At 44.8% G+C, this 14317-nt stretch overlaps 1 protein-coding gene across 2 annotated transcripts in view; it reads right to left on the bottom strand.

The window, feature by feature from the left end:
• Window positions 1–285: 285 nt before the first annotated feature.
• Window positions 286–14317, bottom strand: part of SETD5 (SET domain containing 5) — a 66257-nt gene continuing 52225 nt past the window's right edge. Inside the window, exons 18-24 of one of the 2 annotated variants that reach the window (XM_080385595.1) lie at window positions 13711–13964; window positions 12875–12931; window positions 10911–11378; window positions 8820–9106; window positions 5624–5757; window positions 1741–1814; window positions 286–1521 (exon numbers count right to left, since the gene is read on the bottom strand). In XM_080385595.1, coding sequence (XP_080241721.1) covers window positions 922–1521; window positions 1741–1814; window positions 5624–5757; window positions 8820–9106; window positions 10911–11378; window positions 12875–12931; window positions 13711–13964 — 1874 coding nt within the window. In that variant the 3' untranslated portion in view covers window positions 286–921. Of the gene's footprint in view, window positions 1522–1740; window positions 1815–5623; window positions 5758–6957; window positions 7059–8819; window positions 9107–10910; window positions 11379–12874; window positions 12932–13710; window positions 13965–14317 lie in introns of those variants that run through there. The other variant, XR_013927844.1, reaches the window with a different exon arrangement.

Below are 14317 nucleotides of genomic sequence, written 5' to 3'. Positions count from 1 at the left end.
CCAGGCAGTCCCCCACCTGCCGCAGCATCACTTTACTTATCAGGCCCCTGGTCACCCCCAGCGTGTCTGCGCCCTGGCAGCCAGAGACCCCCCGGCGCGGTGGCACGCGGCAGCACCGCCCCAGCAATGCTCCTGTTCACAGACCTGCGACGGATGCGGTGATTGCGCCCGTCAGAGCAGCACGTGACAGTGCATCCCAGATCCTTTGCAGCGACAGGCACATACACTCCAACCGCCCCCCCTCCCCACCCCCCCGCCCCCCGCCCCCCCCCACCCCCCCACCCCCCGTGCTAGTTCACATTTGCGGAGACTGCTGTCCTGGAAAAAGCTCCGACCGCGGCAGTCACGACCCAGGCCCAAAGGCAGCCGTGTGCGCTCGTCTGCTTGTGACTGGAATGATCGTAACGGATTAAAGCCCTCCCCAGAACGCACTGAGAACCTGACCTATAAGAGAGCTTTGGGATTGGAGTTCAACTTCCCCCCATGTTTTCTTTAAACTGCTTTCCTATTCAAAAAGATGTCCGTACTGCATGAGTGACTATGGCCATGGGCACGGACAAGAGACAGAGGCTGCACCACAGTCATTGCACTTGAACCATTTGCTTTTTTTTCCTTTTTTTTCCTTTTTTTTTTTTTCTCCTTTTTTCTTTTTTTTTTTTCTTTTTTTTTTTTTTTTTTGCAATGTACCCACGCATCAGGGAACAGCTTTGCTACAGTCTCTGCCTCAGAGAAATTTGTGTTCTCCTACAAGGCCAGAGGCCAATACTGCTCACAAATCTCACCCGTGCATTTCAGACCTCAGCCTCTGACCCCTGGCTCTCCAGCATCAGGTGCAAGCTCCCAACACTGGCCCAGGAGCCACTTCCAGAGGTGACTGGAAGGAGCTATGGGCAGTTTTGTCCTCCTGGAGTCCAGGCAACCCTAGGAAAGTCCTGTTTGAGTCTTTACTCCAGAACTTTGAAGCTGCTGAAGTCTGTACTGATGGACACTGCTTCCCCCGCGGTGCGAATAGTGTTGTGCATTGGAAATCACTGCCCCCCGGGAGCCCTGGTAGAGAACAGACTGCCCAGAATTCGGTAGACTGATAGTCCGCAAGTCTGACTGTAGTGACCTAGCACTTTGGGGAGCGGAGGAGGTGCCCGATGCGCCTGTGCAGGGCTGGGAGCCCGACTCTGTGGAAAGAGAGTCCACAGCTGTCTGCTGTGCTGGGCTGGCAGCAGCAGGGCAGCTCTTCTTCAGGAGGCTGCCGCTGATGCTGCCAGAGTGCTGCTGGCTGCTGTAATACCCCGAATTCCCTGCAAACAGGGCAGAGGAGTCTGTGGAGACCGAGTGGGCAGGGCTGGAGTACGAGGTGGAGGAGAGGGAGGTTTCCGAGGAACCGTGAGAGAGGCTGTGTCCTGTCCTCTGTGCTGCTGCTCGATAGCTGTATCCAGGAGATGGGGTAAGGTGTCCTCTGTAGGGGGAGGAACTCTGCTGGAGAAGGGTCTGTGATTCTGCCTGGGGACTGTCAGACTGCAGGAGCTAAACAAGTCATTGAGGGGGGGAGGGAAAAAGGAAAACAGAAAAAACAAAAAAGGAAAAGGCATGTCAGACTGACTTCACCATTTCCTACTTCCTTCTCATGCCAAAGGTGCTTAGCGCAGCAGGATTAGGAATAACTGGCAGCCAAACCCAGTTTCCTCCCTAATCCTGTTGAAAGATTTATTTCAGAATGGGCAGAAAATGTATGAAAGAATTCACCTGGTAGCTGTATCGAGAAGGACTGTAAACCGCTGGTCCTTTGTGGACTTCTGGAGTGTCTCCTTCTGCTGTGTCTGCAATGTACAGACAAGATACGTTAAACCTCACCCTCCGGACTGAGGCCACAACAGTTCCCTCTCAAACCACACCTGCACACACACCCCCCAGCTGTCTTGTTCTGCATCCAGCTACAGCTGAGACCAGAGCAGCTTCTCCAGCCATCAGCATTTCAGAAACTGAAGAACCCCAGCAAAGGCAACCAGGAAACCTTAACGTGTGTAAACCAGCCATACACATTAGCAGCTGCTGCTTCCCTTACACCAGTTGCTCTGGTTTAGCGCAAAGCTCAGCTGCCTTGGACTAAAAAATCTGCATGGCCACACCTGGTGACACTGCACAGCCACAGCCTGGGCTCCCTCGGCTCTTCAGAAGGATGCGAGAGGCCGAAGACAGTTTCTAAGAACTCAGCAATTCCCCACTCAGCCTTGGTCACAGGAATCCACATTGGCTACAGTTACAGCTGGGGAGATAAAACTGTCCCTTCTTAGATTGCTGTCAGCAGAATCCTGCTGCAGGTTTTCCTCAAAGGCAGATCCAGACACCGCTGCAGACTGAGTGAGGTCCCACGCTGCCAAGGCTGACAGCACCCCTGCTGCTGTTTTGGGGATTACGCTTTAGAAGTCAACTGAGCTACTCCAAATGGAGTAACTCTGAGACCTCAGAAATGCTTGTTTTTGAAACAGCCCAAGATGATGGAAATGCTTTGAGGTTTGAAGGGTACCAGCAGCACAGTACACACTGATCCACCTTAATTATGTGAGAGATCAAGAGAAATAAGCTGCTTCTTGACAGAGCAAGTCTTTCTAGCACCTGTATCCTAGAGGGTGAGTGAGCTTCTTGTCCTACCGAACAACTGAACCTAAATTGGGGTAGGCACGGAGAGCTTACTGCAAACGACCCAGCCGCCTTGCCACGTGTGTTTTTCAGTTGCTAGTACGGTAACCACGGGGTTCAGCTGGTGATCATGCTCTCTTTAGAAGGCAGCGAAACTGGTGGGATTAGAAGATTTCACATCAGAACTATGTTGCAGTCTAACGAGACAGAGCTGTTTATCTGCAGCATCTCAGGGATTCTCAGCAGCCACGTTTGAAATGCCTTGGTAAAACAGTGTTGGTATTAGTATCAAATTTATATGACAGATGTGTCTCAATCATGAAACAGGACACGCTGCCTTAGTCTGCTCTTTACTTCTGCCAGACAGGTCTGGCTTGGCACCAGCTGCACTGGCACAGGCACCAGTGTCAGCAGTGCCCATGGCTTTCCTGCAGTTACTCTCTCTGTGCTACATCACAGTTGTTGGCTTAGCTAAATAGGAATGTGGATAGAGTTGCCTTGTCTGCTGCTGAGGCTCAGAAGCCTTCCTCCTCAGGGCACAGGACCTGCACAGAGACCAGGATGTGAAGCTTCCAGCATGTGTCCTGTGCCGCCACCTATTTCTGAAATAATATCAGATGCATTGAGTAGCTGTTTGCTGTAGGTGACAGTCGAAGTACTGCACTGCAGAAAGGCAGAACTTGGAAGTTTGGGGCATGCTTTGTTAAGCAGTCAGGCACAGAAGAGACTAACTGTTCAGTCCAGGAGATCATTATGATTAACAGAAGTTGAGTATGAGAATCAGAAGAAATCTAAAGATTTCTAGAAGGAATTGTTTCTTAAAAGGCCAGGCACACCATCAGTGCTGCATGATTTACTGGCAGTGCCTGTTCACAGAAAAAAACCCTGACAAGTTAACGACTATCGGAAGACTCTGTATTACAAAAGGTAAATAACCTCTAACCTTCCTGAATTTGCTTTAGGTAAACTTGAAAGATAAAGCCAGCATTTCCCTCCACCGTTTCTTAATACTTGCACAAGGAAGGACATGAAGAACTGTTTTTCTCGGCAGTACTGGCCTGTGTCAACCTAAAGCATATATGAAGTGACAGCTTTAACTGAGAGCAGCTGCAATTCTCAGAAGTGTAGCATGCACACAAATTCCATTTCATTCCTACATGCCCCATCAGCAAACTATCCAAGTTTGGGGTTTTTTGTTCCCTTCATATTATCCGTTACAGCATCAAGTAAACGTGTATCTTCACAACTCCTACAGGTGCTACCAGGAATGGCAGGGACTCAGCCACCCATTTCTTTCACTAAGAAGCAGACCAGCAACTGGGGGAGGGAACGTGGCTCACTGAATCTAAACAAGCTACTGAAGAAGTTGCTAGAGTATGCAAAAACAGAAAAAAATTCTCTTGCCGCGCTAGGATGAAAGAGACAAAAAAGACTTTTGTCAGCTACAGCATTAACTTTTCATAACTTGGAGTGGGATGGGTTTTATGTAACAAGAAGAACGGATTGATGCAGATCAAAGTTTAACTGCAGCTTAACTCTTGGATCAGACTGAAGAGCCAGAGCTGTACAGATTACAGTGGGCAAAAGGCCTGTTGCAAGAGCCTGGATTTTGCCTACCCTTCTAAAAAATAGCCACCATGAAACCCACTTCCACTGGTTTAAGAAAGTTAGGGAAAAGACTCCCAGTGGGGTCCCAGGAAACCATGACATTTTTGATAGGGTAGAGGATTGCCTCTCAAGACCAGATGAATAAAAAGCATTTGAAAGGAGATCTGCTTAGGTGCACAAAAATAGGAAAACCCCAGAAGGGAGGCCAGGTTTCAGAAAGCGGTCTCAAATACACCTGGGGAAATGGGGAAAAAAGTCTTGATTTGGAATTAAATAAATACAAACCTGCTCTAAAACGCTCAGAAATTAAGTACTCCAAAGGCAAAAGTTGCTGTTGCTGCTCAGTTACCCCAAGAGCGTTCTGTGCTAGCCTGGGTTAGAGGCTCTAGTCTTTCCACGTCTAAAATACCACAAGACAAGGCTCTCTATTCCAGAGATTCAGATGCCTACTACAAATCATCAGCAAGCCGTAGCTGTATCAGTCAGGGGTCTCTAACAACAGTCCTCAGCTATGAGGCAGTCGGGGCTCATGGCAACACACAGACTAAGTTATTTAAATATGATGATCCACTGCCGTAAGTCCCAAATGTGATCAGGGTTCTGAGGGCGCTATCTGTCAGAGAGAAACAATCATGTTCAACAGAGACTGCAAAGTAAATAGAAGGAAAATAACTGTTTCACAGCTGAGAAATTAGGCAATCACCTGTCCGTCTCTCAGAAAGTCACATCTCACCTTTAGATCACAGATGGATAAAAGAGGGGCATATTTTCAGCTCAAGTTACAAATACAGATCCTGGATGCTACTTGGTGAGGACAACACCTTATTCAGAGAAGAAAGGAACATCAACACAGAACTGAATTCATCTCAGTAAGGAGGTGCATTTCACAAAACTGACAAATATAACAATTCAGGGAATCAAGTAACTTCAAAATAGAAGTAAGGCTTGAAAGTCAAATTAGTTCTTAGCACTGCCTAAAGCCTACCCCTGCATTTTACTGTGCTAATACATTTACCTGAATGTTCAGCCAACTAGAATTATTAAATGATAGCACTTTCATCCACAGTACATAGGGGCAACTGAGGCAATTCTGCGTAACCCAGCCGTCCAAGGACAAAGAAACTGTCTCTGCCAGAGCCAAGATGCAGGCAGTCTTGAATCCAAACCCTGGAGAAACCTGGAGGTCTTCCAGGTCTAACAGAAGAGGGATATAGGCTTTAACAGTATCTGAATAACAATGAAGTATAGTTCGCAAAAGGCTCTTATAAGGCATTGATAATGTTAAAGACAAAGGTATGACTAAATTTGCAGACAAGTTTGTGAAGTTACCCGAGCCCATCATTTCCCACCAACCAAGTACTCAAACATTCCATTTTCCTACCTGTGTCTCTCTCGACAGCACTGTCACAGGTAGGTGAGGATTCATTTCTCTGCGATACCTTTGCACCACTTCGCAGCACCTTCTCAAGTATGCCTCGGCCCTCTCGAAGCCTCTCCACTGATGTTGGGACCATCCTGCAACAAAAAACCAGTAACAGCTGAGGATTGCTATTACACAGCCAACAGCAACGTGACCAACGCACAAGGGGGCTGTGGGGTCCTTGGTATAATCACAACACAGGCTTGTCTTTACAGTCTCTGCTTTAATTCACTGGTATGATGTTAGTGCAAATGCAAACCCCTACCACAGAAGGGAGGGATCAGAGATCACCAGCTCTCTATAGACAGATGAGGAATAAACTTCTGAACTGATTTTGCAACGTAAATAACCTCCTGCGGGATTTTAGACTGCCGGTTTCTGACTACCACGATAGCACTGCCCTCAGAAAAACAAAGTCTTTACTCTTACCAAAAACATGGTATAAACATCCAGTTCAGTAGATCACCTGGTTACAGGGCACCTTCCCCCAGAAAAATTGTTTCAAGACTCAACAGCATTTTGAAAATCCTGGTATTGTTTTAAGATTAGATGCAGTTATTTTGCACAGATTACCTTTATTCAAAGTAAAAAGAAGCAAACCCAATACCTTTATGATAATACAGTGTTCAAAAGACAGTACAGTCAGTTAATGCAATGTTCCTAGAGCAGAGTTAGCTTGGCCATTTTGCCCATTAATGTTACTTTGTCCCATTTATTTTGCAATGTGAAAACTCTCCGCTCAAGATTGGTGCTAGATCTTGTCCCATTATATATTACAAGTGTCTGGTCTGAGGGTGAAAAAGAGGTGAAGTGGCTTTCCTAAAGACAATCTATACAAGAAAAACAGAGCCACAAACAAACCCCAGACCCCTGGGTCAGTATTCAATCTGCCATGCACAGGGCCAACCAAATCTCTTTAAAAGTATGCGTTTTAACCTATAAGATAGAAGCATCTTGACCAGGGATTCACAATGCCTTTACCCTAGACATTGAAGAATGTGCGCCTTAAAAATACCTGAATTTATATATTTAGTATAATATTAAATGCACTGCATACCATGTAAGCATGCAGCTTAACACCATATTAACATATTTTTGTTTAGTGCTTTTTCTTTTTAAAGATATACTGAAAACTGCGCTTTACATTAGCTTTGCTTTCTTTTTTTTTCTTTTTTTTTTTCTTTTTTTAAATAAATAGCCCAGACATTGAAGTTCACCCCTCACTGAAGCAAACAGAGAAGGGGCCAGAGTTCACACCTCATGGAGGTGAATGGGGTGAGGGGGTGAATTCACACCTTCGTTGCTGCTATTGTTTTGCTGGAGACAGTTTTCTGCAAGGCTGGGTTTACTGGGCAGCAGCACATCTGTTTACATTGTGATGGCTGTATCTTGGCAACTGAAAGAGACAGAAACTTAATTTTTTTTAAATGAAAGCTATTGGCAATTATTGTAGAATTCAGCAAAAATCTGGACAACTCTAAAAATTAAGGCACATAATTTTAGCTCCCACCATTTTCTTCTGTCCCTAATATTGTATTATTGTGAATGTCTGGAAATTTATCTGAAATTTAAGCACTCTGAGTTAAAGATGAAATTGGGTCACAACTTTAACTCAGTAATAGGCAGTTTCTGATATATTTTTTAAAAGTAGAAGGTGACTGAACGATTGTTAGCCTTGCCCATTAAAACACAGAACAAGAATTTAAAAGGCAGCAAATCTGCTTAATCCTATTTCAAAGTGTATCAGCATGGTTTCAACTTTATATCCAGTGCCCCGTAACAATACAGTCTTTATTTCCACACAATACTTACTCATGAAACCATGTGAGAAACAGAAGCCAGAGCACCTGCTGAGGACCAGCAGATGAAGCTCAGAGAATATAAAACATGGTACTACAGCAAGGTTGCCACAGACACCTCACCCCAAACCAGGGTGTTTTGTTTTTTTTTTCATTCAGCTAGGTTTTTCTTTCACCCTTTTACAGGCAGAAGGAAGTGGCACAGGAGGAGATGGGCATAGGATATCAACACTTGCACAGAGTAATATTTGATTATAAAACAATGATTATAAACTAATCATCAGCTGCCTGCCTCAGCCGTGGCCAGTCCCAACACGTGGCAGAAGGTCATCCGGCAGACACAGTACTGTCAGAGAGGTACAAGACAAATTATTTCTATTAATCTCTGCTTGAAGAGTGATGGAAAAGGGAAGGAAACAGATCTTACTACTCCTGCAAGTTCACCCAAAACTATGTTTCTCAAGCACTTTCAACACAGAATTCATACTTCTCACTGCCTTCAGCATTGCTTAGCACCTCTTCCCTTGTACATTCCCCTGCCATTACGTGAGCAGTGACACAGCAGCTCGTTTGGAGAATTAGCATTAAGAAAGGGACGCCTTTTTGCCTGTGGTGTGCATGAACAGAACTCGAATACAAAGCAGTAGAGCCATTGTACTACATAGCTCTAATCAGCAGAACATCCTAACCATCACTGCATTGACACTATAACACAATACTCTACATTTCAGTGCTTCAGTACTTAATTTTTTGGACCAGACATTGCTATCAAGTTCAAAAGTGTTTGAAGACCAGCCTTTCCCTTATCAAACCTTCTCATGGTAACACGATAAAGGTGGTTTTTCCATGCCTTTGCCAAGCCACCAACTGCAGTTTAGTAACCGCTCTTCAAGCTCTATGTGCAAGGCATTAGGAAAGCTGGACTTATTTCACTGTCCCTGCTTCTCAAATGCAAAGTTGCAGAGGGTGCTGTTAGCTTTCCTTCGGAACAGGAGCTGACAATATTGCTCATGTTCAAAAAGAGTGGAGGTTCAGCAAGAAAAGACCTGAATTAAATTCTCATTGCAAGAGCAAGACCTTCAAACTTGAAACCTGAAAAGTAAACTAGTAGAAGAGAGACAACTGTTTAACTTCATATATTTCAAGATAGATTTTTGATACCTAAACCAAGAACTAAAGGGCAGGCTGAGAAGGCTGCTGGCATCCTTCACAGCTGTTTAGCAATTACAAAAGAGAACAATGTCAAGAGACCTGACTGAATCCATCCAACCGCACATACTGTTATGGAAAGGTGCCCTAGAGAGTTTGGTCCTTCTCTGTGGAGCAATCTCTGGCTTGCTTGGAAGGATAACACTCACCACCTACTGCTGATGTTCTCCTGGGATTTGCTGAGTGATGTTGAGGAACTAGCCCCCCGTGAGTCTGGTGGGCTGATGTCCTCTACGTGAGGCAGGGAGGGATGAGAAGGGGAGAAGCCACTTTGTGGGGAGGATGGGGTTCGTACTACGGAGCCCGGCAGGCTGTTGCCATCTGTATCAGTCACAGAACTACTGCTGCCCTGTCGGGTAGGAGTCCCTGCACATCGCACTGAATCGCCTCCCTCCTTGGCTTCTTGTTTCCGCTTGCGGTATTCTAGTAGAGATACCTGAGAGAGAAAAATACAGCCATGAGTCAGGGAATGCAATGGACAAGGACAGGAGGAGGAACACGACCACACACTGGTTTAAAAATCTATTTCTCTGGGTTTGCAGATGAAACTTTTAAAAGGTATATTGGGATTATAAAATCTTCCTGAATCTGCAGACACTCTGGATGAAGAGTTAAGTGGTACAAATCTGGACCACTCACTGACTGCTACGCTCACCCATGTTTTACTCTTTACGACCAATACTTCAGCAGAAATATATAGCTAGTTTGGTTCTCTAACAACATGGATTTTCACATTTCTTCAGTATACACTTGCATATTCAAGCATCAAGCCTCTATACTCTCCTCCTGTCAACACTTCACTCACTCACTCTGGTTTGTGACATCACAGGAAATGTTTATCAGTATCTGTACATCTCCAAAACAGATAATAAGAGCCTTCTTCACAGAACTGGTATCTTCAGAGTCTCCTGTTCATCTGTATTAGTTCAGCCACAGTAATGCTAAACACTTGGTAAAGCCTTGCACAGAATTTTAACCTGCTTAGAGCAGGTTTTTGCTATGGTGGTACTGCAAACTTCCAGCACTACCACCTAAACAAACTACTTTTAGCAAAGGCAGTGTATTTTGTGCAAAGCAACCTCAGATTTCTCAAAGACACAGACCAAAAGGTCATAGATAACGCAGTCTCATAACATAGGGACAGCAGAAACAAAAATACACAAATACTTTCAGCTGAGCACTTACCTTTCAGTGTGCCTTCCTCATAGAGTTATTAGGAGGCAGAGAGCCACAAAGGACTCACAGAAGGCAGCTCTGCTGAAGAATTTATCAGCTATGACTCAATGCTTGTACAGAAGGCTTTACGATGCTAAAATATTGAACAGGGTATTTCCAAAAGTAACTCAGCATACAAAGGTTTTAAGAGAAGTGTAACTTTAAAAGAAAACTAAAGGAAAAAAAATCAAAACCCTCCAGAAATGGAATGGAAATAAGATATTCCATCCAGCTGGACATTTATACAAGTGATCTGAGTTACCACACTTGCAATAAAAAAACAAACCAAAACCAAACAAACACAAAACCCAAGCACAGGAAAAGGCACCAATACACATTTACACAAGCGTATGTTTATTTGACCCATGAGCACCCAGTTTTATTATAGCAACACCTGACTGCTCATTTCCACTCGGTTTTAGTCCCATGAGGGTCACTGGCGTGCTATTAGAAACCAACACACATTTGCTTTCTTTAAACAACATTCCCAGTTTCAGTTAAGAGCTACAATTTAAGTAACAACTTTCATCTACTTTTCCAGCACTGTAACTATGTTTCCATATTAATGGAAATGTTCTAATATGTTCTAACAAACAGCTTGTGTTTTGTTTTGAAACATTAGACCCTGTTTATCCTAGTAACAACCCTTTTCATCCTGATAAATAACACCTCCACCAACTAGTACAGCTGCACTGTGTTACTGCTCTGGGTCTTACCTCAGTTTAACAACCGCTTATGAAAGCTGCTAGCATCATGCTCTCTGTGCTCCTTGAAGAGGTATTTTCATTGTGGTCCTCTTCTTCCACCTCTCACATCAAAATCCTGCCTAAAGGGTAGCTCACTCTTTTTTAAGAACTTTTAGACTGTTTTCATCCAGGCACTGGTTGCCTGGATTACTTACCCAGACTATGTTCTAGTTGTATTCTGCTCTCTTTGTTCTGCCTGTACATCTTTCCCATGGCGCTTACTTACTCTTCCCCACTTAGGTTCCTGCAATCTAACAGTTCTTTTACAAGAATACTTGCCTTCTTCCTTTGTGGCGGGTTCTGGGGAGCAGATCTGACACCTTCACAAGCCCTCTCACTGCAGGGAGACATGGATCCATGCACTGTCTCTTTAAGCAGCCCTGACTCGTGTCTGCTGAAATATCCTTCGGCAGGAGAGCTGCAGCATCCTGCTTCCGAATTCATTGGCTTCCTCTCTCCCAAAGGAGGAGATCCCCGCAACAACCCATCTACACGTGGCATAGCGTTCAATGGGGAGAAGGCATACATTAAATTAAACTCTGTCCGAAAAGCCTGATCAGAGCTTCTTAGCAGCATCTGTGCTTCCCCACTTTTTCCTGGGAAGTTCATCTCTGAAGTAGAGTTTATGGAGGGTTGTGGAGCCAGATCAGAGGATCCAAAGCTGAGCAGCGATGGCCGTTCTGGGCAGGTGTTTGCACTGGAATCTAGGTACCCACCCTTTAAATCCAGGTCAGATCGGAGGCAGAGCTGGAAAATCCAAGAAGGATATAGGAGATGGAGGTGGGAAGTCAGGAAAAGGATCAGGCAAGGGTGGGGAGAGAAACTTTAGTTAGAAAGTACTCTGCACAATGCTAGCTTACTGCTTTGCCAGTTTCTTTCTTATCCTTTTGGTCCTTCCCTGCACTGCTTTGCTCATGCTACAGGGCAATGACTAAATAATAAATCAGTTTAGCTGTCCAGTATGAGATGCCCTTTCCCCTTTAACAATCTTACTGTAGCAAAAGGATGAGGCTCAGCACTACCACCGGGCAGTCAGTGAAGAAAAAAACAGCACTTCCAATTGCCTCATATGTCCCAAAGTCATTGTTAACGCATAGCACTAGCTAGGTTCATTATGGGGGGAGAACAGAAAAGATCTGCTGTCCATTTGCTGCTTTATTAGCCCACTTCTTGCCTGTCCCAAGTCAGCCACTACTGACTTCCTAACAATAAAATGCCCAGAACCTCCAAGCTATTTGTTTTCACTTATTGTGAACTTTGGAAATCTCTAACAATAGTACATTCATTTCATTTATACTGCATTTCTACACTTTACATTCTCTAACAAAACCATAATGGCATCATCTTTGTGCTGACACAGTTTCTGGAGCACTAGACACTGACACAACAGTATATCCATTTATCTACTTGAAGTGCCAAAAAAACCCTTCGGGGCAACAGCATAATCATCTCCTTCACCATGTTAATATGTCAGGACCTCAGACAATGAGCATATCTGACAAGATTTCATCCTCTTTGCAGGACTACAGTGCTTAGGGAAAAACACAGCAGCACCAGGCACCAGCTCTGCTACTGAGACTACTGCTGCTGCTGAGAATGTTTACTTGGAGACGTTATACGGCAGAGGAATCTATCACACTGGAGATGAGCATGTATTTTCTACTATGAAACAGTCTCTGAGCAAGCTACTTCACCTCCTACTTTACAACAACAGGCCAGCAGGTACACAAAAATACTACCTTCTGGCATCTCCTCAACATTGTAAATCTGTGAGTGAGCAGGTGATAAATTAAGGCTGAAGAAAGCAGGTCAGGTGCAACACTGTGTCCTCATAAGCCAAAACCAGTAATGAATGCCTTCCCTTTTCTTCCTCAGCAGTCATTTTGCTTGTACTGAGTAAATATTACACACCACTTATCTGCTGGGCTGGGGCTGAAGTTGATGATGGTATTTCCAGGGTCCCCAGACCTCTTGCCTTCACCTCAGTAGCTGAGACATAACAAGTCTTCACAATGCTTGTTTCCCACTAGTGTCAACAAGCGAATAATAAATTCCAGTCTTTGATTTGTTTGCTCTCTTGTGATAACCTGAAAACTCTCCTCAGCCTTATTGTGACTAAACTCCATTCTTATTCCCACTAGTCTCCACACTTCTCGTCCCTTCCCTCCCACCATGGCCTCAAATACACACACAAGCACACACGTTCCCAGCCCCAAATGCAATTAGGGTGGTGTGATAACTACCTCAGGTGACATGGACTCAGGTCTATGTGCAGGGGAACTCTCAGGGGACGATACGTTCTAGAGGAAGAAAAAGCATCTTGTTATTCACCTACTTCAAAAGTCAGGAAGCAAAATAAAATCAATTAAAAAACAAGCACAGTGGTTAGGAATGACTATTCTAAATAAAGACTACCCCAGGAACTGGCCCCAGGCTGGATGGCAACTCCATTGGTTAAGTGGTTTCTAAAGTTTCCTGGAAGCACAGAGGCAGGACTGGGTTACTGTGTTTCATTCTGTATCTTAGTACCCAAAACAGAGGACACAAACGTTAAGAAAAGCAGCTTATTCTTTACACTTCTGATGCTGTCAGATAGTTTGCACCATGAAACACAGAGAAAGCCATTTATGGCATTTAGTCTGAGAACATGGGAGAGATGGAAAGTCTGGGTTTGCCCAAAAGGTAAAATAAGATTCCCCGAACGCTATAGTGAACTTTCACAGACATTACACTAGAAAACAAAAGTCTCCTTCCATCCACTTGGGCCACCTTTCCAGCTGAAGTCAAGAGAATAAATGAGAATGGACAGCTTTAAGAAATGTCATATCCTTTGAGCACCTATCAGTGGAAGGCAGCATGTGCATGTGATGGCACAGTTAAGGCCTCCTTCCCAAGCACTTTCCTTTCCATGCTACCGAGAAGGCCTAAAACAGAATCAGAAAGGAAGGTTTCTCAGCGGTACACTGCCATCAGAGAAATACAGCAGGAGTCACTGCCCTCTGCAAAGTAGCAACACTCAGAAAACTAAGGAATCTCAGAAACTCCCTTTTCAGCACTCCCAGTCCCCAGTCAGATTTACCTCAAACTGTAGTGGAGTATTGCAGCGACTAGCAGCCAGAGAAGGAATTGGTGAGAACATCATGCCGTAACCACTGCGACTCTCCTCCTCTCCTGGCAGCGATGAGCCAGGCGTAGCCAGCTGTGGGCTCACTGAGCCAGGAACTGAAGGGATGGGAGGTGGAGGGGTGACAGGAGACAACGGCCTCAGCAACTTCTTAACGTTCTGCTCCATCAAGTAGCGAGACTTCCACTTCTTCAGGGGACTCAGCAAGTCTGAAAAACAAACTGAGCTGAGGACAGGGCTGAACCATTAACCTTAACCACTAACCATGTGCAAACGACATGCCGTCTCCTTCCCCCTACTCCCAGCCCAAACAGAGCCCATGGGACTCCAGTGTGACTATGAAAGATTCCTAAAAATTAGGTACCTCTGAAGTACTTCTATACCAATCTTGAGATGTGTCTAGATACTGGCAACAGAACAATGCACAGTCAGGAATATACAGTGAACAAGGAAAGGAAATATTTCAAGTAGAAGCAAGCAGTAGAGGGAGATAGGGACAAGGAAGACAGGAAGGATAGAAAGAGGAGAGAAGAGGAGAGTGGAGGAGAGGGGTCAGAGAACA

This window comes from Falco punctatus, assembly GCF_963210335.1.
Source record: "Falco punctatus genome assembly, chromosome: 4".
NCBI classification, from domain to species: Eukaryota; Metazoa; Chordata; class Aves; order Falconiformes; family Falconidae; genus Falco; species Falco punctatus.
This window is presented reverse-complemented; position numbering and strand designations above follow the sequence as displayed.